At 40.7% G+C, this 22,209-nt stretch overlaps 2 protein-coding genes and 2 long non-coding RNA genes across 4 annotated transcripts in view; all 4 read right to left on the bottom strand.

Moving 5' to 3' along the window:
• LOC146679523 (uncharacterized) overlaps positions 1-22,209 on the bottom strand; it is a 241,879-nt gene that overhangs the window by 104,761 nt on the left and 114,909 nt on the right. The gene's annotated exons all lie outside the window — the stretch shown is intronic.
• LOC146679528 (uncharacterized) overlaps positions 5,298-22,209 on the bottom strand; it is a 28,491-nt gene continuing 11,579 nt past the window's right edge. The window contains exons 2-3 of the long non-coding RNA XR_014918562.1: positions 20,044-20,149; positions 5,298-5,468 (exon numbers count right to left, since the gene is read on the bottom strand). This is a non-coding gene — a long non-coding RNA (uncharacterized LOC146679528). The remainder of the gene's footprint in view (positions 5,469-20,043; positions 20,150-22,209) is intronic.
• LOC146679530 (uncharacterized) lies at positions 10,687-13,526 on the bottom strand. Its single transcript, XR_014918559.1, has 5 exons — positions 13,429-13,526; positions 13,111-13,216; positions 12,148-12,306; positions 12,013-12,069; positions 10,687-11,580 (listed from the first exon to the last, which is right to left on the bottom strand). It is a non-coding gene; the product is annotated as an uncharacterized LOC146679530 (long non-coding RNA).
• Positions 15,909-19,774, bottom strand: LOC146679529 (histone-lysine N-methyltransferase set-1-like). The gene is made up of 5 exons (XM_085450265.1): positions 18,719-19,774; positions 17,904-18,024; positions 17,658-17,820; positions 17,345-17,537; positions 15,909-16,037 (listed from the first exon to the last, which is right to left on the bottom strand). Exons 1-5 carry the CDS (start codon positions 18,755-18,757, stop codon positions 15,909-15,911), a joined length of 645 nt encoding a protein of 214 aa, XP_085306391.1. The 5' UTR covers positions 18,758-19,774.

The following is a 22,209-nucleotide window of genomic DNA, read 5'->3' as shown; positions in this document are numbered from 1 at the left end:
AGATTTACAAAACCTGTTCGGATTCACTTTTGACAATGAAAAGTACACCTACACCAGACTGCCGCAGGGTTTTCAGAATAGCCCCACCCTGTATGCAGAGGCATTAAAGAAATCTATGTCATTATGCACGCTCCCTGCCACAAGTCAATTTTTTTTTCTATACGTTGATGATATTCTCGTTACAGGAGACGCCACACACTGACAGTGTTGCAACATCTAGCAGAGCAAGGTCACAAAGTCTCACAACACAAGTTACAGTTGTGGAGCAAAGAGGTCACGTACCTCGGACATAAGCTTACAGGAGAAGGCAGAACACTGTTAGACAGCAGAAAACTAGCAGTGCAGAATGCTCCAAAACCACTTACAAAACAACAAATGATGAGTTATTTAGGTCTCTGCAATTTTTGCAGATGCTGGATACCTGAATATGCTCTGTTAGCTGAACCATTGCAAAACTTAATTTATGGAAAAAATCTAGCACTGAAAGATAAAATATAATGGACACCAGAAGCAGAAAAAGCATTTAATGATCTAAAACTTGCATTGCAGACGCGTATAGTTTTAGCATTGCCAGACTATGAAAAAACTTTTTATTTGCATGTTGACGGCGCGGCCAGTTATAGGAAAGCCGTTCTAATGCAAGCTTTCGGGGAAAAACAACGCCCACTTGCATTCTATTCCTGCAAATTAGACTCAGTCGCCTCCGGTTTACCAACATGTGTACAAGCTTGTGCCGCTGCAGCAGAGGCAGTTAAAAAATCAGCTGACATTGTCTTAGGACACACATTGATTATCAAAGTTCCTCACGCTGTAACCTCCATCTTGCTACAAGAAAACTTATCTTATTTAACTCATGCTAGACAACTTTCATATGTAGGCATTCTGCTTTCACAGTCACACATTACAATCGAGAATTGTGGTCAGTTGAACCCTAGCACACTTCTCCCCGCATCAGTAGATGGTGAAAAACACTGCTGTATAAAAAAACTGGAAGAGGAAACGAAACCGAGAAGTGATATTTACAGTATACCACAGTCTACCTTTACAGACGTCTTCGTAGATGGCTCAGCATCTAAAAACAGTTATAGAAGCAAAGCCTTTAACTTCCTCAAACTCTGCACAAAGTGCGGAACTGACGGCTGTTGTGCGAGCGTGCAGGCTGCACAAGGGGAAGTGCATAAATATACACACTGACAGTCAATATGTTTTTGCAGCAGTGCATCATTTTGCAAAAATATGGCAAAATGACCGAGCCGCAAAGAAGGCCGCACAGCAACCAATACAAACTTTAGTATCTGAAACTTCACAGCTGATACCACTTGATGTACTTAAAGACGAACAAAGCCGCACCTATCGCAGAGCAAAAGAAATGGCTAAAGTGTGGAGCAGAACTACACAATGACTTAATGACCTGTAATGGCAAACCAGTATTGCTAAAATCCCTACACAAGACAGCAGCATTAGCGACACACGGATTAACACGTGTGTCGAAAGGGGGGAATGTCAGATATCCTCCCTAAGCACTTGCTTGAGAATAAAGAGATTGTGCTAAACAACCAACTGCCGAGTGATATCTCTCCAGTGTCTTGCAGGTTACAACCAGGAGATTGGATCCTGATCAAAGTGCTCCAGAGGAAAAATTGGAGTTCACCTAGGAGGGAGGGCCCATATCAGGTCCTACTCACTATGCCAACCGCCTGCAAAATAGCAGAAAGACTATCTTGGATCCACCAAAGCCACTGTAAAAAAGTGAGTGACAATCCAGATGCTTAGACGCCGGTTCCCCTAGCTTCCAGGTGATCTACCGGTGGAGGAAGGGCTGATTGGGTATATCCCGCCTCTCCACTTCGCTGGTAGTCTACTCACCAGAAGTCTAGGTGTGCCTGGTCATCATGAAGAAACTTGTCCTCATAGTGGCTGGCATCGCGCTCCTAGTGAGCCTATTGATACTCACCTGGAAGGACGAGGTCCCACAGCACCACCTGCAGAAGAAATGGTCATATGACAACTCACACCTGAAGGATATGCACAAAGAGCACAACCACCCCTGGCTGAACAATGCCTGGTACCGGTACATCTACAACCGAGTACATGCAGAAGACAACCACACAGGCTGCTACGTCTGTTCTCACCTCCCAACAACAGCAATGCAAGCCACCCTATATGGAAAATCACCCAGCCTTCCCAAAGCCCTATGTATATTCCAAAGCCATCAATGGAACATTCAACGTCAGAACGGAACCAGGAATACAACACCCAATATGTTTCAACTTTGCACACGGCAACAGAAAGCTGGGAAGGAACCGAAACTGCTCCCAGACTTTCCGAATGCTGCAGGACAGAAAGGCACAGACAAGCTTCCTGAATGGCACATATTGGGTGCAGGGTACAGCATGGGCATGTGGCTCAAGGACATACTTCACCATCCCACCCAACAGTACCGGACTCTGCGCCCCAATTTTAGTGTCAGACCACACATTCAGAGTATTCCATCAGAACCAACCACGACGTAAGAGGAACACTGATGACGTGCAACCCCATGACCCAATCTGGGGCAGTGATGTACCAGCGGAGTTCAAGTTGTGGACCACCGGACAGAAGGTCCTGCACTCACGGTTCCCATGGGTCGGAACTGGAAAAAACACGTTAAGAATTGAGACTCTTTACTACCGATTTGGACTTTTCCTGAACAGCTCAACAAAGATAAATAAGGCTCAGAATGAGGAAATCGACGCGATCAGAATAGTGGTCATGCAACACAGGGTCGCCCTGGACATGATTCTCGCTGAGAGAGGGGGCCTCTGTGTCTTATTCAACACCACTTGTTGCACCTATATCCCGGACAACGTGCACTCCTTGACCATGACCACCGCCCTAGACAAGTTGCGACAACTGAGTAATGCGCAGCAACAAGACTATGTCACGAACAATGAGGACTGGCTGACCTGGCTGCTGAGTGGCAGCTGGAAGACCCTCGTGATAAAAGGACTCGTACTGATAGGAGTTCTGCTTCTATTATTGTGCTTGTTTTCTACATGTATCCTACCATGCATAAGATCCATGATTGACAAAATGGTACAGGCCACAGTAATTACCTATGTTGGACTGCCACTAGAAGATGAACCGGATGAAGAAGATTTAGTATAGAAACACACACACACATACTGAATGATGCTACAATTGAAAATGTTATAAGCAAGTGATTGTTGGCTGATAATAAAGTATGATTAAGTGAAAAATATTAACATCAGGAGGGGATGTTAAAGAAGAAACGCTTTTATGAGTTTTATGTTGCATTAAAGTATATGTTCATATTTTACTCTTAATAGGAAAAGAACAAAATGTACTACTCGCTCTGTTTATAGAAAGAGGAAGTTCACCCTATGACATTTATACGAACTTAGACACACACACACACACACATATATATGCAAGATTAGAGGAAACTGCTATGCTTGTTTCACCCTGCTATAAATAATAAACGACTACTGCAGCTCGGTGTGAGTCCTCTCTGAGCCCTCACCCGTGCAGCACGTTAACCGTCTCCAACTGTCTCAGTGTTGTTTATTCACCTAACTGTTTGATAACTGTAAATCTCTGACAACAGTTTATTTATATCATCTTCACGTGAACACATTCAAGAACATCACAGATGAAGACACATTAAAAACTTCCACACTACATGAAGCAAGAAAAATAGTTTATTCCTTTATGTAGAAAAAACAGAAACATCAAACATCTCCAAGACTCTCTTTGAAAGAACTAAAAACCTTTGTTCTCATGGTCCAATCATGAGTGAACTCCCCGATGAAGCCTTGTGTGCTAAAACATGTCAGAGTTTTAAAGGTTAAACATGAGTTTCCAAAACGTTTTGCTGGAGAACAATGAACTATTTGACTGAGTTTCAATCATTTACAGACGAGCAAAACCAGGACAGAGAAAAAAGGACAAAACTGACTCAGTAAAAAACAGAAAAGAAGATCCCATGTAGATCTGTATTATGTAGAAGTTCAGCCCAGCAACCAGTTCAGTTCAACTGGTTGCACGCTCCAGGACACTGGGGCGTGCAGCTCGGATCTCAGCTGACCCTTCTCACCCTGGACACAGTCTGTTTGACCTGCTCCCCTCAGGCAGGAGGCTCCGGTCCATTCGCACCAGAACCTCTCGCCATAAGAACAGTTTCTTCCCCTCTGCTGTCGGACTCATGAACAATGACCGTATGACTGTTCCCACCCCTAACACATGACCCTACGCTGTGTTCACTACATCATCCCATGTTTGGCACTGATCACCACCTGCACTCATGTATATATTATGTATATATCTATCTACGTAGCACTTTTAATTCTTATTTTTATTTTTTCATGTCTATTTAAGCGCTATCTGACAGTATGTTTGCACTGAAGCACCGCAGCAATTTCCTAATGTTGTAAACCTGCTCAACATTTGGCAATAAAACCCTTTCTGATTCTGATTCAACACAAGTTTAAGTGATCGCGCTGATGTTTGCACAGAGCAGACAATGAGGTGAATGTTTGGGCACATTGGTAACAGTGAAACAGTTTATTAGTAACGTGGGATCGTTTGTGTGCAGAGTATGAACTGAGATTCCTGAAGCTCTTGTCACACTGGTCACAGCTGTAGTTTCCTTCCATGTGTGTACGTAGGTGTGTATTTCGGTACCCTCTCTGGCTGAAAGTTTTTCCACAGATGTCACAGCTGTATGCCTTAATTCCAGAGTGGGTAACTAGATGACTCTGTAAGTGGCTACTGTGAGTAAAAGCTCTGCCACACTGATCACAGCTGTACGCTTTAACTCCACTGTGGATGAGTTGGTGTTTTTTTAGGGAATCCTTCAAGGAAAAAGAATTTCCACACAAGTCACAGCTGAACGGTCTCTCTCCAGTGTGGATGACCTGATGCCGTTTTAGTTTAGCCCTCCCAGTAAAACCCTTCCCACACTCGTCACAGCTGTATGGCTTAATTCCAGAGTGGGTAACTAGATGCCTCTGTAAGTGGCTACTTTGAGTAAAAGCTCTGCCACACTGATCACAGCTGTATGGCTTAATTCCAGAGTGAGTAACTAGATGCCTCTGTAAGCTGCTACTGTGAGTAAAAGCTCTGCCACACTGATCACAGCTGTATGGCTTAATTCCAGAGTGGGTAACTAGATGACTCTGTAAGTTGCTACTGTGAGGAAAAGCTCTGCCACACTGATCACAGCTGTACGCTTTAACTCCACTGTGGATGAGTTGGTGTTTTTTTAGGGAACCCTTCCTGGAAAAAGACTTTCCACACAAGTCACAGCTGAACGGTCTCTCTCCAGTGTGGATGACCTGATGCTGTTTGAGTTTAGCCCTCACAGTAAAACCCTTCCCACACTCGTCACAGGTGTGTTTTTTCTCTCCCTTTCTTCTGTGAGGTTTGTCGGCCTCCTGAGAGCGCTGACTTCTGGCTCCATGTTGGTCCTGCAGTGACAGAGATACAAACAGAGGCAGTGAGTGAAATGCAGTCGTGGAACAAACTCAACCTTCAAACTCCATTAACACTAGTTTTAAACCTGAAGGTGGAGCGTGGCACCAAACACCTTAAAGGTCTCTTATCCCCACCTGCTGGTAGTTCTAACACATTACATCCAACCTGCTGTTAAAGATAATTCATGACTGTTCAAACACTAAAATCATGCCCATCCCTCCTGATTGTGTACACACACACACACACACACACACACACACACACACACACACACACACACATTATTTTATAATTTAGATTATTTTGTTGTTTCCTATTACATATTTCTATAATTTGTATAGATTTATACAGAATTATTCAGTGATAATAAATCCTATGTTTGTTTATTCTAAAGGAACCCCGTTAGCTTCCACAACAGATGTTGCTCGTCTTCCGTCAAATACTCACATAAAATATTACACAATAAAGTGGATTCAAGATATCCACATAATTTCACTCTTACATCCACAGTGAGGTTTCACAGTTGTTCAAATATAAGCAATCAATAATAATAATAATAATATCAATAACATTGAGGCACATTACACAAATGTCAAAAACAAATCATATCTTACAATATTTACAACAACTAAAAGCTCTGTAAATCGGCTTTTAAGTGTTCATTGAAGTTTTGAATAATTCTCTAATTTTTTAAGGCAACTTATTCCACTTAAAAGTTGCTCTAAATGTAACAGTTTTACAAAACGTTACTTTTAACTCGAGCATTTACTAAATTGCAGCTTGTTGAAAACTGTGTAATATGATGATGTATTTCATCTGGATACTGCAGCTGAGCAGAATAAATGTGGTGTGTTTAACAGAATTGCTTTCTTTAGAACTACAAGTAAGCCATAGAATATTTTAGCCTGTACAGGAAGCCAAGAAAGGTTATTATGCATTTTATCAATATTAGTATAGTATGAACATCTTCACACTAATCTGGACGCCTTATTCTGGACTAACTGAAGTCTGTTAAGATCTGTCTTATTAGCTGCTGACCAAATGATTGAACAATACTCCAGATGAGACATTACTAGTGCATTAATGACATCTTTCATAATGAAGAAGTGATACACAAAGAGCATTTCATAGCCATAGCTATGCCTTGTCGGCAGAGTTATGTGACATTAGTGATGTTTGTACTTTCAGCGTTAACTTGGTTTTAAAGCCTTTAAAATATACGCCGTTCAATAGTCGACCTTAATCTGACAGAGAATGTGATGATTTTGTGGATAATTAAAGTCAGTCATATATCCACAAACACAACAAGCTGAAAGTCAGTGATGCTGCTCGGTTTGCAGTCCTGAACATCATGGCACAAGCAGGATCCACTGCACTGTTAATGTTAGCTGTGTTATATTACTGCCGCTGTTCGGTGGTGTCGAGCCAAACGCACTTTAACGTGTGTTTGAACGAGCTGACGGTTCACTCGTTAAGCTGAAAGAAAGATGCTTTAATCACAGCAGTCACACATGTGTCCACTGCACCATCTGGAACTCTTCTTGTTTACACTCGTAATAACACAAACACTAAATCCTGCTTCTCTGGTGCTGTTGTGTAGCAGTGTGTACACCTGAGACTGTCACCTGTCTGTCTGTCCTGCACTCTCTCTCTGTTTCTTTCTCTCTGATTGTGGAATAAAAGTATGAACATGTGTTTATAAGTTACACTTGTGTTTGAATCCTGCAGCTTATCACACATTTGATTTCCATGTGTGACGACTGCAAGTGTCCAGAGTGAGGACAGACTGAGGGAGCCACTGCTGCACATCATCTGTGAGGCTTTGCACCCCTGATGATCCACCAGGACAAACTCAGCAGTGTGTGAGGAAGAGGAGGAGGAAGAGCCAGCAGCAGCTGACAGATGGAGAGAATAGACAGATTGTTCCCTGTTTGTGAAGGACTGCTAGGAAAGTTTAACATAACTGTCTGTCCTGAATCAGTGTTGGTCAAGTTACTTGAAAAAAGTAATCAGTAACTAATTACTGATTACTTCCCAAAAAAGTAATCCCGTTACTTTACTGATTACTTATTTTCAAAAGTAATTAATTACTTAGTTACTTAGTTACTTTTTAAAAACACGATTCTACATAATCCATCATATAAAATGTAATCAAATGGAAAAGTCTCTTTTTTTTAACTTGTTTTATCAGTTTTAATCTTTTAACTTTATGCATCAAGCAAAAATTTAATTATATGCAACATTCTCTGACTGGAAGAAATTAGTTTAACATTGAAACCTATTTTCTGCACATTCCAGCACATAAAATAAAATATTTGTTGTGTTTACACTCAGTCTTTCAAATAGATGCAAGTAAAACACAGCAGAACATAAATAAAGTCAAAGACTCAGCGGTCCTGTTGCTCTATTTTCACCTGTAAAGCAGGAGTTGGGTAGGCGGAGGTTTACCCTGGTGCAGGTGTGCCGCGGTCAGTGGAAGAATCCGCAAGTTTCTCTGTGAGTTTCCCATTACGCCGTTGCGCACTTGGTGCTTGCTTGGAAGTTTAGGGTTTCTTTTTCCCGCTGTAAAAAGAAGTTTTCTTCCCACGCACGATGGACGCTAATGTTTTTGTCACTTCTTATGGAATCAAACTCAAAGTAAGGTCAGTACTTCCACACTTTAAACGCTGCACGCTCATACTCTCTCCCACAGTCGATATATGATCCATTGTTGATCTGCACACAGCTGTTGTCACTAACGGCGCACTCGCTTACATCACTGTTGTGAGACATTCTCGAAAAGAAATCACGGTTTTAGTAACGCAGCTTTCCTACGGGAAAGTAACGGTAATCTAATTACCGTTTTTGCAATAGTAATCCCTTACTTGGGTTACAAGTAACGCGTTACTGCCCATCTCTGGTCCTGAATCAGTCTTATTAGGTAATGTTCAAATAATGTGATCATCCCAGTGTTTCCAGTGTGGGAGAAAGTACTCAGGGCCTTCAAGTTACACACTATGAAAGGCAGCAACAAGTTTAATGTTCAGAAACCTAAAGTCTGTATCAGCAGCAGAATGGAGCTAAAATAAATGTTTGTTTCAGTTCTATGAAGCTTTGAGTATTTTGGATCAGTAGCTGCTGTGTTTGTTGCATCATATTGCTGTAACTGTTTATATGCTTTATATATTCTGAGCTAAGTTGATCTATAGTGTTACATCATATTCTATAAGGATGTTATGTGTTTGTAGACTTTCTGCCCAGTTTGACCCATTTAGCAGAAGTCAGCCTGTTTAAGGCTCTGATATCTATTCTGTGTGACTTACAGCAGTTATGACATGGTCTGATTTTCTCACCCAATAAAGGAATATTTCATATATCAGTCTACTCTTCATTCTATTAGACACAGTTATCACAGCTCCTACATTTGCTTTTTACACATATATGTAAGCATTGAGCCAAATTTATTACCAACATATTAAATGAACAATATTTGTCTCTTATATATGATACATCTGTATACACACTGTCACAGATACTTGTCTGTGAGTGAAGTGATTAATATAATAACTATAATATTGGCCATATTATATTTACATTACCACAGTGAGATGACTTTAGTCTCATGAACAACATCAGCTAATTGTTATTTACAGCTAATCTTAAACGACTGTTCAGCACAGAAATGAAGCCCAACAATCATGTTTCACAGTCCTGTGGTCTCAGCCTCAGATACTCATCAAATCACACAGAGCTCATGTAGAAACAAATGAACTAAATATGTTCTCCTTCATTTCTGTCAAACAAAGCTGTATGAAACGTTTCCAGCTGTTAGTATCATGGTTGCTAGGCAACCTGGGCAGCACGACCGAGGCTAGACGTCCCATTTCACGAGCCTACGAGCCTCGCACTTCGGCCTTAGCGGTCTTTGAGTACGCGGCCCTTGAGGACTTTAAAGCTGCAGAACCTGAATCGGGATACAGCCATGATGATCTCCAAACTCGTGCTCGCCAACATTCTCACCTGAGTTAAGAAGACGATCACTGAAATGGTCTCAGCAGGTCCTTTGATGACAGCAATGAAATGCAGTGGTAAGGCTTTTTGGGGATTAAGTTCGTTTTCATGGCAAAGAAGGACGATGCAGTTCATCTGATCACTCCTCATAACATTCTGGAGTGCAGGCAAAATGCTACTACTGAGCTATTTTGTATTGTTTTAAATGTGTGTTTCCTATGTACTTTTTCCCTTTGAAATGAGAATAATTTGTTGTACAACATAGAATATTTTGAAAGAAATTTAGAAACACTACAAGCAACCAGTAGTAATAATAAGTTACAGGCATGATAGCTTAAATGTTGAACTACTGTGTTCTGGCCTGGTCCCCAGGTCAGGTTTTTCCCTTTGCTTATTTGGATTGGATTGGTTTTGAGGACCTGAGAAGAATCGAGGATCCCTTTTCCAGTACTGGATGGCGAGCCCAGCCCAAAGAGCCGGATGAACTGGTAGATTGTAACCCGACTGGTTACACACACACTGAGTGACTATTGAACATTGAAAGACTGAAATTGACTTTAAAAAAGACACAAAAGACAATATATCCTTAGGTCGACCATTTGTGGGGTTTATTTTATTTTGTTTTCAAGAAGAGCGCTCTACTTTTGTTAAATGTGCACAACTTTAATAATTGTTAATAAATGCAATTGTGTTTTCTGCACCTACTGTGTACAAGTCCTCTGTTGTCATACACCCTTGGCTCCTACGAATCTAGAACCTGTCTGATCTGGTCCATATTTCCCTTCTGTCCTTGTACTGTGGTTAAAGGTAACTATACTGCCGTACTACATGCAAAGAAGGCAAGAAGTAGCACTAACAGGTCTAGTATTGCACCACCAGTGTTACAGTAGCATGAAGAGAGGAGAGATCGTATCTTCCCTTGCTGATTTATGGTGGGATTAACGTAGCTATGTCTGTTCTAGTCTGAGTGCTTTTCTGTTTAGATGAACTGCTGGACTTCCTTACCGGGGGGGGGGGGGGGGGGGGGGTCTAGTCTACCCTCTTCCTGACCAAGGATGTTTGCTTGTGTGCTTTTATGACCCTTTGATCAGCAGTACCTCTCACACACACACACACACACACACACACACACACACACACACGGGTCTATGTGGTATGGCGGGACTATACTACGTCAATCCGCCCGGTGGTGGTTTAAGTGGACTACCCTTTTGAAAGGACTTAGAGCCAAGGGAGCGAGGTTAAAGTGTTCGAAAAAATCTGAAAAAAATTTGGGTCACTTCAGACCTCATACACTCCCTATAGAAGTCTAGATACACTGATACACACCAACCAGACTCTATTGTGTTTTCTGGAGACATTGTCCACTTGACAACAATGTGTTTTATGAGGTCCAAAAAAAACAATATTGGGTCTTTAAAGGGACAATGATGTAATATGTAAATAGCTCATCATTACCATGAATACACATCTGACAGGACACAGGATTACTGGAACATCATTTTATTAGTGTTCTTGGATCTGAACATTAATTTTAACCATAAATAAAAAAAGAAATCTATGGACAAAAATGCCCACGCTTCCCACAGAAATATAAAAATATAGAAAACAGAAAAATTAAAAACATTTAAAATGAATTTTAATAGTTTAAAGGTAAATATTAAGGGGAGAAAATATGCATTTATAATTTTTTATTTTAAATATAACCCGTCAAAAAAAACCCTAAATAAATTAAATGTAAAAATTATGAAATACAAACTACTTCTGTATTTAACAAGAACTTTTTTTTCTTTAAACAGAACATCAGTGTTAACAACAATTGGCAATCTGACCAAGATGTAAAACCACAGCTCTCTAAACAGTTATTTTAGTTCATTTTTTTCTGCCTTTTTGCAGTTAATCCTCTGTTTCTTACAAAATCTCTTATGTTTTGAACTGTTCTTCCTGCCAACACCGGATCTTCTACCAATTTGCAATGACTGCATTCATTTTTGGTGGCTAGTTTCCCTTCGTTTATGTGGTCTTTCAAATGCCTCATCACTGCAGCAACCTCAGCCTTGGACCACATGTTTTTGGGAGCTCTTCGGGAATTGTGGGATTGAGCAGCATTTTTCTCTGGAAGATATATAAAGTAGTAGTAGTTAAAACAAACAGAAAACCAAACAAAAAAAACAAAAAACATTTGCTTGTTAAAAGAATGGATGCTACCCTGTACTAACTTCTGAAATGTGTTGCTACCATCAATATCAAAACGAGCTAAAATTCTGTTTGAAAATTTATCAAATTTCTAAAATGAGACAACATTTAGTGTTCCGCTGTGAATAAAAGACTGAATAAAAAGTTGAATAAAAGTCTCTTGATGCATGCTCAATCATCCAGGTAAGTAAATCCCAAAACGTTGATTCTGTTAATCTGGACGTAGCGTTTTCAGTGGGAGAAACATTTTGTCACTCATCCAAGTGACTTTTTGCCACCACTCTGCAGTTTGCCATATGTTGCAAAGTGATGAAACAATAATAAGCTTCGAGAACCAACTGCACCCCTTACCTTCAGAGGGAGCAGCAGTCTCACTTGCTGCAGGCATTGTGAGTAGTCCTTCATCTGCTGATTACACAATTTGATTAAGTTTTAATATTTGTAACAAACATTTTATCCACAGAAACCAAGCTAGTGGTAACTTACCACAATCTACAGTGTCTTGGGGCTGCGCTGTGTTTGTGGAATCAGCTACTGCATGTACAGGCTCACTGGTGCCACACGCCGACATTGTGAGTGATGTGTCATCATCATCTGATTCACTCTCACTGTCCTTTGTTTCAGCATCACTTAATGCAATTTCATCTGAGAAATTGTGGGGGAAAAAAACCCAAAAAAACCAAACACATACAACCCCCCCAAAAACCTCACATTAACAACGAGATATGACAAAAAACAGAGCAAATACTGGAAATTATAGTACATAGTTTTACTATTTAAGGCCTGCTGCTGGGTTGTTGCCCTCCTATGGCCTACTCCACATCCAGGTAGCACCTCCATGCTCTGGACACTACACTAACAGACACAGCAAACCTTCTTGCCACAGCTCACATTGATGTGCTACGCTAGATGAGCTGCACTACCTGAGCCACTTGTGTGGGTTGTAGACTGTCTCATGCTACCACTAAAATGAAATCACCGCCAGCATTCAAAAGTGACCATAACATCAGCCAGAAAGAATAAGTGCTGAGAAGTGGTCTGTGGTCACCACCTGCAGAACCAGTCCTTTATTATGGTGAATTGACTATAATTTCCACTTGTTGTCTACTCTATTTGCAAAACAGCATGTGAAACTGGTTGTCAGTGTTACTTCCTAAGTGAACAGTTTGATATAACAGAAGTGTGACTGACTTGGAGTAACATCGCATCGTTTAAGTGTTCCCTTTATTATTTTGAGCAGTTTATGTTATGGAATGGGGAATTGAGGACAATCCCAAGTATACCATTTTTACAAGGTCCTGCACCAATGAGGTAATACTACATTTCTTTAATTAGACGTGACCACCCATTAATTAAAAAGGGAGCAGTGTTCATTTCAGCTAGTCTTAACTTGTTGAACTCCATTAATGCTTTTTACTATATAATGTACCTATTCACTAAATGTCTCACCTTTGCACTTATAGCCAAGCCACTTGAGGGAGGAAACCAGTCCCACACACTGAATGCACTTGTCCAAAGATGATATTGTTGTGCACACCAGACGATGATTGTGACACTGTTAGCAAAATATTGCAACATTTATTTGTTTTGGACAGTTGGAAAGGTGAGGTGTTTTCAATTCAGTTGCAGATATCAACTAATAAACTTCGTCCATGTAAATCACATCACACCCAGGTGACTGCCAAACACACACACACACAGCATCCATAAGGAATGATGATAGATTAAATTATTAGTTCATTAAGTGGTACACTGGATTATATTTACCCTTTCAGGCTCTGGATGTTTCAGGTCCAGATCATTGTTTGGAAAGCTGTTTGGTTGCGGCTTTAGGCAGCTCACAGTCTTCTGAATCTGGCTGGTCTCAGTCTTCGTGTGTAACAGATAGAGAATGAAGACAAAAGAACAGTAATCTGACAGTTACTAAAAATGCATCACTCAAGAGGATGAATAGACCATTTCACTATCGGCAAATAGCGTAAGGTACACATCGTGCATGAGAAACATTCATTAAAATCTGTCCTAGGTCAATGTTACCTCTTCAAAATCTTGCACTGAAGAAGAATGCATGGCTTCTGAGCCTTGCTGAGGCATTTCTTCATCAAGATCCTGCAACAAAGAAAAGATGGCACAAAGATTAGACCAAGTGCTCTTCTTGCAACTGTACTGGGCAGTCCTGTGCTTCTGTCTTTAATTTGCATGTGTGTGTGTGTGTGTGTGTGTGTGTGTGTGTGTGTGGGGGGGGGGGGGGGGGGGGGGGGGCTTTCCACTCAAGAAATGTTTTCTTCTGAAAAAAATACTGGCTACAATAATTAACAACTGATTCCTTTGCAATCATCCATCCTCTTCCACTTATCCTTATCAGGATTGTGGGGTAGCAGTTTTGGGGCCTATACCAGCTACCATAGGGCAGTACAACCTGGACAGATCACCAGTCTAACATGGAAGGACAAGCATTTGCATTCACACCAAAGGGCAGTTTTGAATCACCAGTTAACCTAACCCCATAAGCTACATCTTTGGACTGTGGGAAGAAGCCAGAGTACACAGCCAGAGAGAGCCCATGCACTAAAGCAGTAAAAAGTGCCTAAAACAAGTTAAGAAGTTGTATAGTACTATCTATCTTAATGTTCAAGCCTGAGTTTCAAAAAATTTCAACATAGAAACAAAGCACATGCAGTCAGCTCTGCATGCTGTAGGTCAAACTGTCAAGACATACGAGAAGACCCCTCCTAAAACCAGAGTGATGTCACCATGAAGCAAACTTTGACGGAGTCTCCCAATAACAGTGTGGTCCTCCTAAGTCACATTTGGGTGGTTAACACACACACACACACACACACACACACACACACACACACTCAGATGTTATCCAGACTTGCACTTTGAAACAATGAAAAGGACCTACAAGCCACGGTCCATGTAAATCACATCACACCCAGGTGACTGCCAAACACACACACACACAGCATCCATAAGGAATGATGATAGATTAAATTATTAGTTCATTAAGTGGTACACTGGATTATATTTACCCTTTCAGGCTCTGGATGTTTCAGGTCCAGATCATTGTTTGGAAAGCTGTTTGGTTGCGGCTTTAGGCAGCTCACAGTCTTCTGAATCTGGCTGGTCTCAGTCTTCGTGTGTAACAGATAGAGAATGAAGACAAAAGAACAGTAATCTGACAGTTACTAAAAATGCATCACTCAAGAGGATGAATAGACCATTTCACTATCGGCAAATAGCGTAAGGTACACATCGTGCATGAGAAACATTCATTAAAATCTGTCCTAGGTCAATGTTACCTCTTCAAAATCTTGCACTGAAGAAGAATGCATGGCTTCTGAGCCTTGCTGAGGCATTTCTTCATCAAGATCCTGCAACAAAGAAAAGATGGCACAAAGATTAGACCAAGTGCTCTTCTTGCAACTGTACTGGGCAGGCCTGTGCTTCTGTCTTTAATTTGCATGTGTGTGTGTGTGTGTGTGGGGGGGGGGGGGGCTTTCCACTCAAGAAATGTTTTCTTCTGAAAAAAATACTGGCTACAATAGTTAACAACTGATTCCTTTGCAATCATCCATCCTCTTCCACTTATCCTTATCAGGATTGTGGGGTAGCAGTTTTGGGGCCTATACCAGCTACCATAGGGCAGTACAACCTGGACAGATCACCAGTCTAACATGGAAGGACAAGCATTTGCATTCACACCAAAGGGCAGTTTTGAATCACCAGTTAACCTAACCCCATAAGCTACATCTTTGGACTGTGGGAAGAAGCCAGAGTACACAGCCAGAGAGAGCCCATGCACTAAAGCAGTAAAAAGTGCCTAAAACAAGTTAAGAAGTTGTATAGTACTATCTATCTTAATGTTCAAGCCTGAGTTTCAAAAAATTTCAACATAGAAACAAAGCACATGCAGTCAGCTCTGCATGCTGTAGGTCAAACTGTCAAGACATACGAGAAGACCCCTCCTAAAACCAGAGTGATGTCACCATGAAGCAAACTTTGACGGAGTCTCCCAATAACAGTGTGGTCCTCCTAAGTCACATTTGGGTGGTTAACACACACACACACACACACACACACACACACACACACACTCAGATGTTATCCAGACTTGCACTTTGAAACAATGAAAAGGACCTACAAGCCACGGTCCATGTAAATCACATCACACCCAGGTGACTGCCAAACACACACACACACAGCATCCATAAAGAATGATGATAGATTAAATTATTAGTTCATTAAGTGGTACACTGGATTATATTTACCCTTTCAGGCTCTGGATGTTTCAGGTCCAGATCATTGTTTGGAAAGCTGTTTGGTTGCGGCTTTAGGCAGCTCACAGTCTTCTGAATCTGGCTGGTCTCAGTCTTCGTGTGTAACAGATAGAAAATGAATATACAGTGCATTTTTGAAGAGGCTTTTGAAACATTAAATAAACTGTATGAGAAAGATAAGTTTCAAGCTATTGTCTTTAAAATATTCACTGTCATGTATAGAGAATTTAAGGCCCTATGATTAAGAGACAAATAGTGTGATTTCTTTATTTTTTAAGCCATTGCTAAAGGAGTAAAACAATCACCTGTAGCAGCAACGAACTGTCACTAGGGCCCATTTATCTTCAAGGGACAAAATTTAAAATGAATCTAACTAAAGAGGCTACACAGCAAAATCTCCAGTGTTAAATTAACACTAGAGAGTGTCTATATGGGTCCACACAACACTGTTGAGTGTTGAATTAACACTTTTGACAGTGTTATATGTTTAAAAGTAACCTAGTCAGTTTTGAAGATTAACAAAGACTAACACTGAGCAGTGCTGATTTTCTAACACTGGAATATTTCTAACATTTTGAGTTATTTTCCAGTGTTAGAAAATCAGCACTGCTCAGTGTTAGCCATTGTTAATCTTCAAAACTGACTAGGTTACTTTTAAACATATAACACTGTCAAAAGTGTTAATTTAACACTCAACAGTGTTGTATTTAACACTCAGAGGTGTGGACCCTTATAGACACTCTCCAGTGTTAATTTAACACTGGAGATTTTGCTGTGTAGAATCACATTAAACATCAATCACTGTTAAAATTTAGAAACCGAAAGCCATTTTTTATTTCTGCATACCTGCTGATATTTTTTTAGTGCTTTTAGAGGGCTTTGATGTGGCAGCCATCACAATTGCCTGTTTTCCATTAGTACCTACCCCTGTTTTTCCAGTAGGTTATAGTACCATGTAGTTTTTCAGTAACTACTGCACCAAGGTTCCAAGTGATCAGAAAATTTGACATAGACTGAATGCCACCAGGTGGCTGGTCAATGGTGTCACTCGATAAGTTATGAGTGCGCCTCCTTCGTGAAAATCCAAGCCATCATTTTTGAAACTCTGAAATGTTTGAAATAGCGACCAAAATTAACAGCGTGATCCCTGAATTGAACACTAAAGTATAGACTGAGCAGCAGGCATTTTGTCACCTTGACGTCCATGCTTGCTGTGGCATTTATATCACTGGATGCTCGGCTGCATTGCTATAGTTACCCCAGGCACAGTAGGTGATACTCAATTTCAGTGAAAAACTAGATGCCCTAAGTCACGTTAAGCCAATTTGAGTAGGTACAAATGTAAAAATGGCTTAGGGTATGCAATTTATCAGTTCCAAAAAGTACAATTGTAGAAATACCTTGCATCTCCAGAGCCAATCCGAGTCACCATAATTATAGTCTATTTCTTCGCCTGGACTTATGTCTCTGCTTGCAAATAAGCATAGATGGGGCTTTCCATTGATATTTAATATTTTCATCTTAGCACTTGGACTGATGTGGTTGTCGTTGACAAGTCTGCCTAATGACCCATCTTCTTGAGATGCATCCACACTGTGGGGTTAGGCAAAAAAGTATTAGCTTAACTAGTTAGTTAGGAAGCTTTTTTTTTTTCATAAATCAAAAGCAATGTGTCATTTAATCTTAATCAAACTACACTGATATAATACGCACCACCAGAGTTTTCCATCAAACTTGAATTCAAACATGAACACCTTCAGGCTGTCATGATAAACTCTGTGTCTCCGCTCACATTCTTCTTTTGTTATGAGTTTACCTCTGTATTCCAAAAGAAAGTCTCCTTTTTGGAATGGAACAGTCGTGAAAATGCCCCGACCTGAATTGCAGAGGCATACCAAGTGAGTGACAAAAGACAAAGTGACAAACTCCAAATCTAATTCAAACTAAAGACCAACTTACCTTTGAAGGCATTTATGTAGTGGATATCAAGTCCCAGTTTGTCCCTTCCAGCAGAAACATGACAGACTGCATCCTCCCGTGGAGGAATGCGTCTCCTTCGCATGTTCTCCTGTACGATTGGCTGTATTACCAAAGCATATAAAGTATTACGATTATCGTCATCATTGTCATCATCATCAGTAGTAGCAGAACTAGCAGTAGTGTAGTTTACAGCATAAACACAGCTGACTTATTCATAGTGCTAATTTATGCCTTCTTTTAAAATGTTAAAGGCCTAGTACTCAAAATGGCGACATGTGACATTTCTGTAATGGCGACTGCAGAGAGTGATACAAGTACTGAGAAAGCTTAGGCATCAAAACTGTAAGAAGTTTTTTCTTCAGGCATATAAATAAATACACGACTAAATACACTTATACCCTTGCTTTTATTTTAGGGCTGTCAGCAGAATGGACAGACATTGGACAAACTGCCCGAAATTAGCTAACAGCGACATCAGGGATTTTGACTCAGACTGCGCTGGTTTAATTGTTAATCGCGTTAGTCGCGATGTCGGCATTAACACGTTTAAGCCACAATAATGCTTTAACACCGAGTAAATCCTAACACGGGTTAGCCCGCTTTATCGCGTTGACGCGGTTAGTCGTCAGCCCTATTTTATTTACTCAATGACAAACGCTGGGGCCGTTTTACTTCTTCAAAGACTCACTAACAGTCCATAAAGCATAAATTAAACCAGTTTAATATAGGCCTGTGCACCTATAATTTCATATAGTATTAAAGTCATGGTGCATTTTACATTAAAAAAGGCTTACCTTTGTGTTTTTAATCCGTCTTCGTATTGCCGTCGACATACACTTGTTAAAGGGCACGCGCGCGAAAGTTGTGGCGCCGTTTCCTGTAGGTACCGCCTATATATATAGCCTACCAATCACAATGACTTCCGGCCGTGTGTATTGAAAATGTGTATTAAATTGCAGTACCTACACACATCCACTCTAACTCGAAACGTCGCTGTGCAATACACTGGAATACACAAAAATCAGGTGAGGGGTATAGGTGGACTTTTAAGAAAATCAGAAAATCTTTTAATTATAGTTTAATAAATGAATTTACACTACAGTTTAAGCAAATACAGGTCAAAAGATAAATAATGACCTCATAAGAAGTAGAAAAAATTATTATTTAGACACTTAAAAATGCATTTACAAGTCATGTTTTAGGGGGACACATGAATACACAGCAAAAAGTCGAAATGTCCCCGGAGCCCAGGTACAGCGCAGGTCAAATGTCAATCCATACCACATAGACGCACTCACACACACACACACACACACACAGGCAAGGTACTCTTTGTGTGTATGTGGACGTCATATGTTAATGAACCTATGCATATTCATGTAACCTCAATAAAAGGACAGTGGTATGGGAGGACGGACGAGACCAACTGGAGTCAAGCGGTTGTCCAGTTCTCTCCCGTGCACGAGTAACATGAAGAAGCTTGCCTACAAGTGTCTTGCTTTTGCAGTGTAATTATATTGTCTTCAACGTTCCAGCGAATAGGTTTATACTCTAAAACCTATCAAAGACGATCACTGAAATGGTCTCAGCAGGTCCTTTGATGACAGCAATGAAATGCAGTGGTAAGGCTTTTTGGGGATTAAGTTCGTTTTCATGGCAAAGAAGGACGATGCAGTTCATCTGATCACTCCTCATAACATTCTGGAGTGCAGGCAAAATGCTATTATAAAAACTTAAGCAGCAACTTCTCCAGGTTCCAATATTTATGCAATTCTCAAACCTTTTGGCCACGACTGTATAACCTCTTCTGAAGTTTAGTGGATATTATACATGGTTATGCTCAGGATGTGTCGGCCAGTTTCCACTGGAAACGCCTTTTGGTTAAACTGTCAGCGAGGAATTTGCATTTGCACTGTTACATTTTTATATAACTTTAATGCACATAAACAACAGCTGCTTGTTTCAGTGAAAATACATTGATGGGTTTTTAATAAAGTTGTGCAGCTGTAAAGTATTTTGTCTGGTGTCAATTCTATCGTCAGCTACATCGTTATGGCAAATGTTCAAATGTATATGGTGATAAATATCTTTGGTCATATGGTCCTGCTCTGTCTGTCACCTTCTGTGTTGAGCTCATTGTTTCCTCTGTAGTGGCTGAGCTGAGTCCAAGTAGCTGAAAATGTTCCTCTGCTGCTCCGTCAGACTCTCCTCCTCCTGCTGATCAGCTGGGACACAAAACAGATCTTTGTTAGGCTCCACACTGCACTGAAGAGTCAAAGTGTCTCTTATGTTCATCTGACAAGTAAAAGAACACATTTTTGTTTCCCGAGGTGGGCAACTTGTTGGAAACAAACACAAAAGGTTTGAGCACTGATACCTGCCATTGCTGGCATTGAAAGATGCAACGCCAGCAATGTGGATTGTCAAGACTCAAACCAATCATCAAGCAAAGACAACAGGGATCATTTGTTTCTGTTTATTTAGCATTCACAGCATTTGTAGTTGCCTTCTGTGCAGGGGAAGTCCACGCACATTGTGTGGTACCGCCATCCGCAGAAGGTGCATTCAACCTCTGTAAGAGAAACGAGATTGTCTGAGACTGAAATGATATTCACTAAAGAAGTGGTGATTTGTAAAACTTCACATTTTGATCCGGGACGTACTCTGCATGAAAACAAGCGCTCACTCTTCCTGCTCAACAAATGACAAGGGCGGAGCCTTATACCACGTGATACAGAAGCTGTGCCGTGTGATGCTAAAATTAGCAGGGAAAAAACAACGGAGAGCACATCAGGGATGACGAGAAAGTGACAGGAGAAAATCCGTCCCGATCAACCACCCAAACATCAATAACGGGAACTTTATACAGCGCTTCCCTATACACGTCGAACTCCCGCAGGCACAAAGACATTACGGAGGCTATCACTTATCACCTGACCAAAGATATGGCTCCATCAACACTGTGCAAAACGAGGGATTTAGGAAAATGATCAACACCCTAGACAAACGCTACACAGTGCCATCCCGCAACTATTTTTCTATTGTTGCACTACCTGCTCTGTACACGCAGCGTCGAGCAACGGTGGAGATGGAATTTCAAGCAGTACAACATTTTGCTGCAACAACAAAACGTGAGACATTTGTTGTTTTATGTTTATTTATTGTTATGAGAGAATCATGATCTCAATTCTAAGCCAAAAAATCGTGATTCTCATTTTATGCAAAATCGTGCAGCCCTAACATTAACACAAAACTATTGTTTCACCAGAGAAACACACATGAAGAGAGAGAGAGAGAGACAATAACAGCTACCAAACAGTCGTCATAATTCGTCACACAATGAGAAAAGGACAAATCAACAAGTAACAATGACTAATTAATATTAAAATCTGTAACATAATGTATTGTTTGGAGTTTAGTCTGATTGGTTCAGGATGACCTGCCATTATCCAATCACACGTCTGCTTACCTGCATCTTTTCTCTTTTTTCCTAACCTGAGCACCTGATGGCTTTGAACTTTTGTTGTCCGTCTTCCATTGGTTTGAATTTTACGCTGCAGTACAAACACAAATTCCCCAACCCGAGGATCAGCACAATTAACCTAACAGACCTACACCTTAGTTCACAGATTCACTTTGTCTAAGGTTGATTTCTGGGATTTCACACAACCCAGGATTCAGATCGTGAATCCATGATGGGCTTGGATTTACATCATTATAAATGAAATGTGCTCTACTTGGAAGCAGCCGGCCCCGCCCCTTTTGACGGCTTGTGTGAGACTTTAAATCATCAAACTGTAAATTATAAATTAAATTGTTATTGATCCTTTACCCCGAGTCCTAAAGTGTAGATTTATTTTCTTACTCTTCTTATATTTGTTTGTTTACTTGCACCGCTGTAACTGCAGCCTCGTCGTCTCGTCTCTCTATATGCTGGACTATCTGTAGCGGAGATGACAATAAAGTTTACTTTGACTTCAGCAGCGCGCAGGCGCACCGAGGGCTCTCGCGCTCACTTTATAGAATTTAGAAAAAACATCGGTGCAGATTATAAGTCTGTATCATAATATCTGTTTGTTGTGTTGTTTTTATTTTGTTTTGCGAGTTGGTTATTAGATGCCGCTCCAGCCAGCCAGAGACTCCCCGCCGCTGGGGTGCGTCTTAACTCTCACAAGGTCACCAACACGAAACGTGGCATGTCGATGTCTCAAGTCATAGTAATGTTTTTGTCTGTCATGGCTATAGTCCAAAGCTGCTTTGGCGTGGTCGTGAGCTTCCTGCAGGG

The sequence above is a fragment of the Copadichromis virginalis genome, unplaced genomic scaffold (genome assembly GCF_057382275.1).
Source record: "Copadichromis virginalis isolate Kocher_CV1m ecotype Utaka unplaced genomic scaffold, C_Virginalis_male_GT1.1 unmapped_scaffold_1, whole genome shotgun sequence".
NCBI classification, from domain to species: Eukaryota; Metazoa; Chordata; class Actinopteri; order Cichliformes; family Cichlidae; genus Copadichromis; species Copadichromis virginalis.
Note: the sequence above shows the minus strand (reverse complement) of the source record. Positions and strands in the feature narration are given on the sequence as shown.

Coding starts and splice junctions, on each gene's coding strand:
- LOC146679529 (XM_085450265.1), bottom strand. CDS start 18,757: ATGTCGACGGCAATACGAAGACGGATTAAAAACACAAAG. Junction 18,025..18,718: donor GACGGATTAAAAACACAAAG/GTAAGCCTTTTT, acceptor TTGGTAATACAG/CCAATCGTACAGGAGAACAT. Junction 16,038..17,344: donor ATTGGCTCTGGAGATGCAAG/GTATTTCTACAA, acceptor TTACACACGAAG/ACTGAGACCAGCCAGATTCA.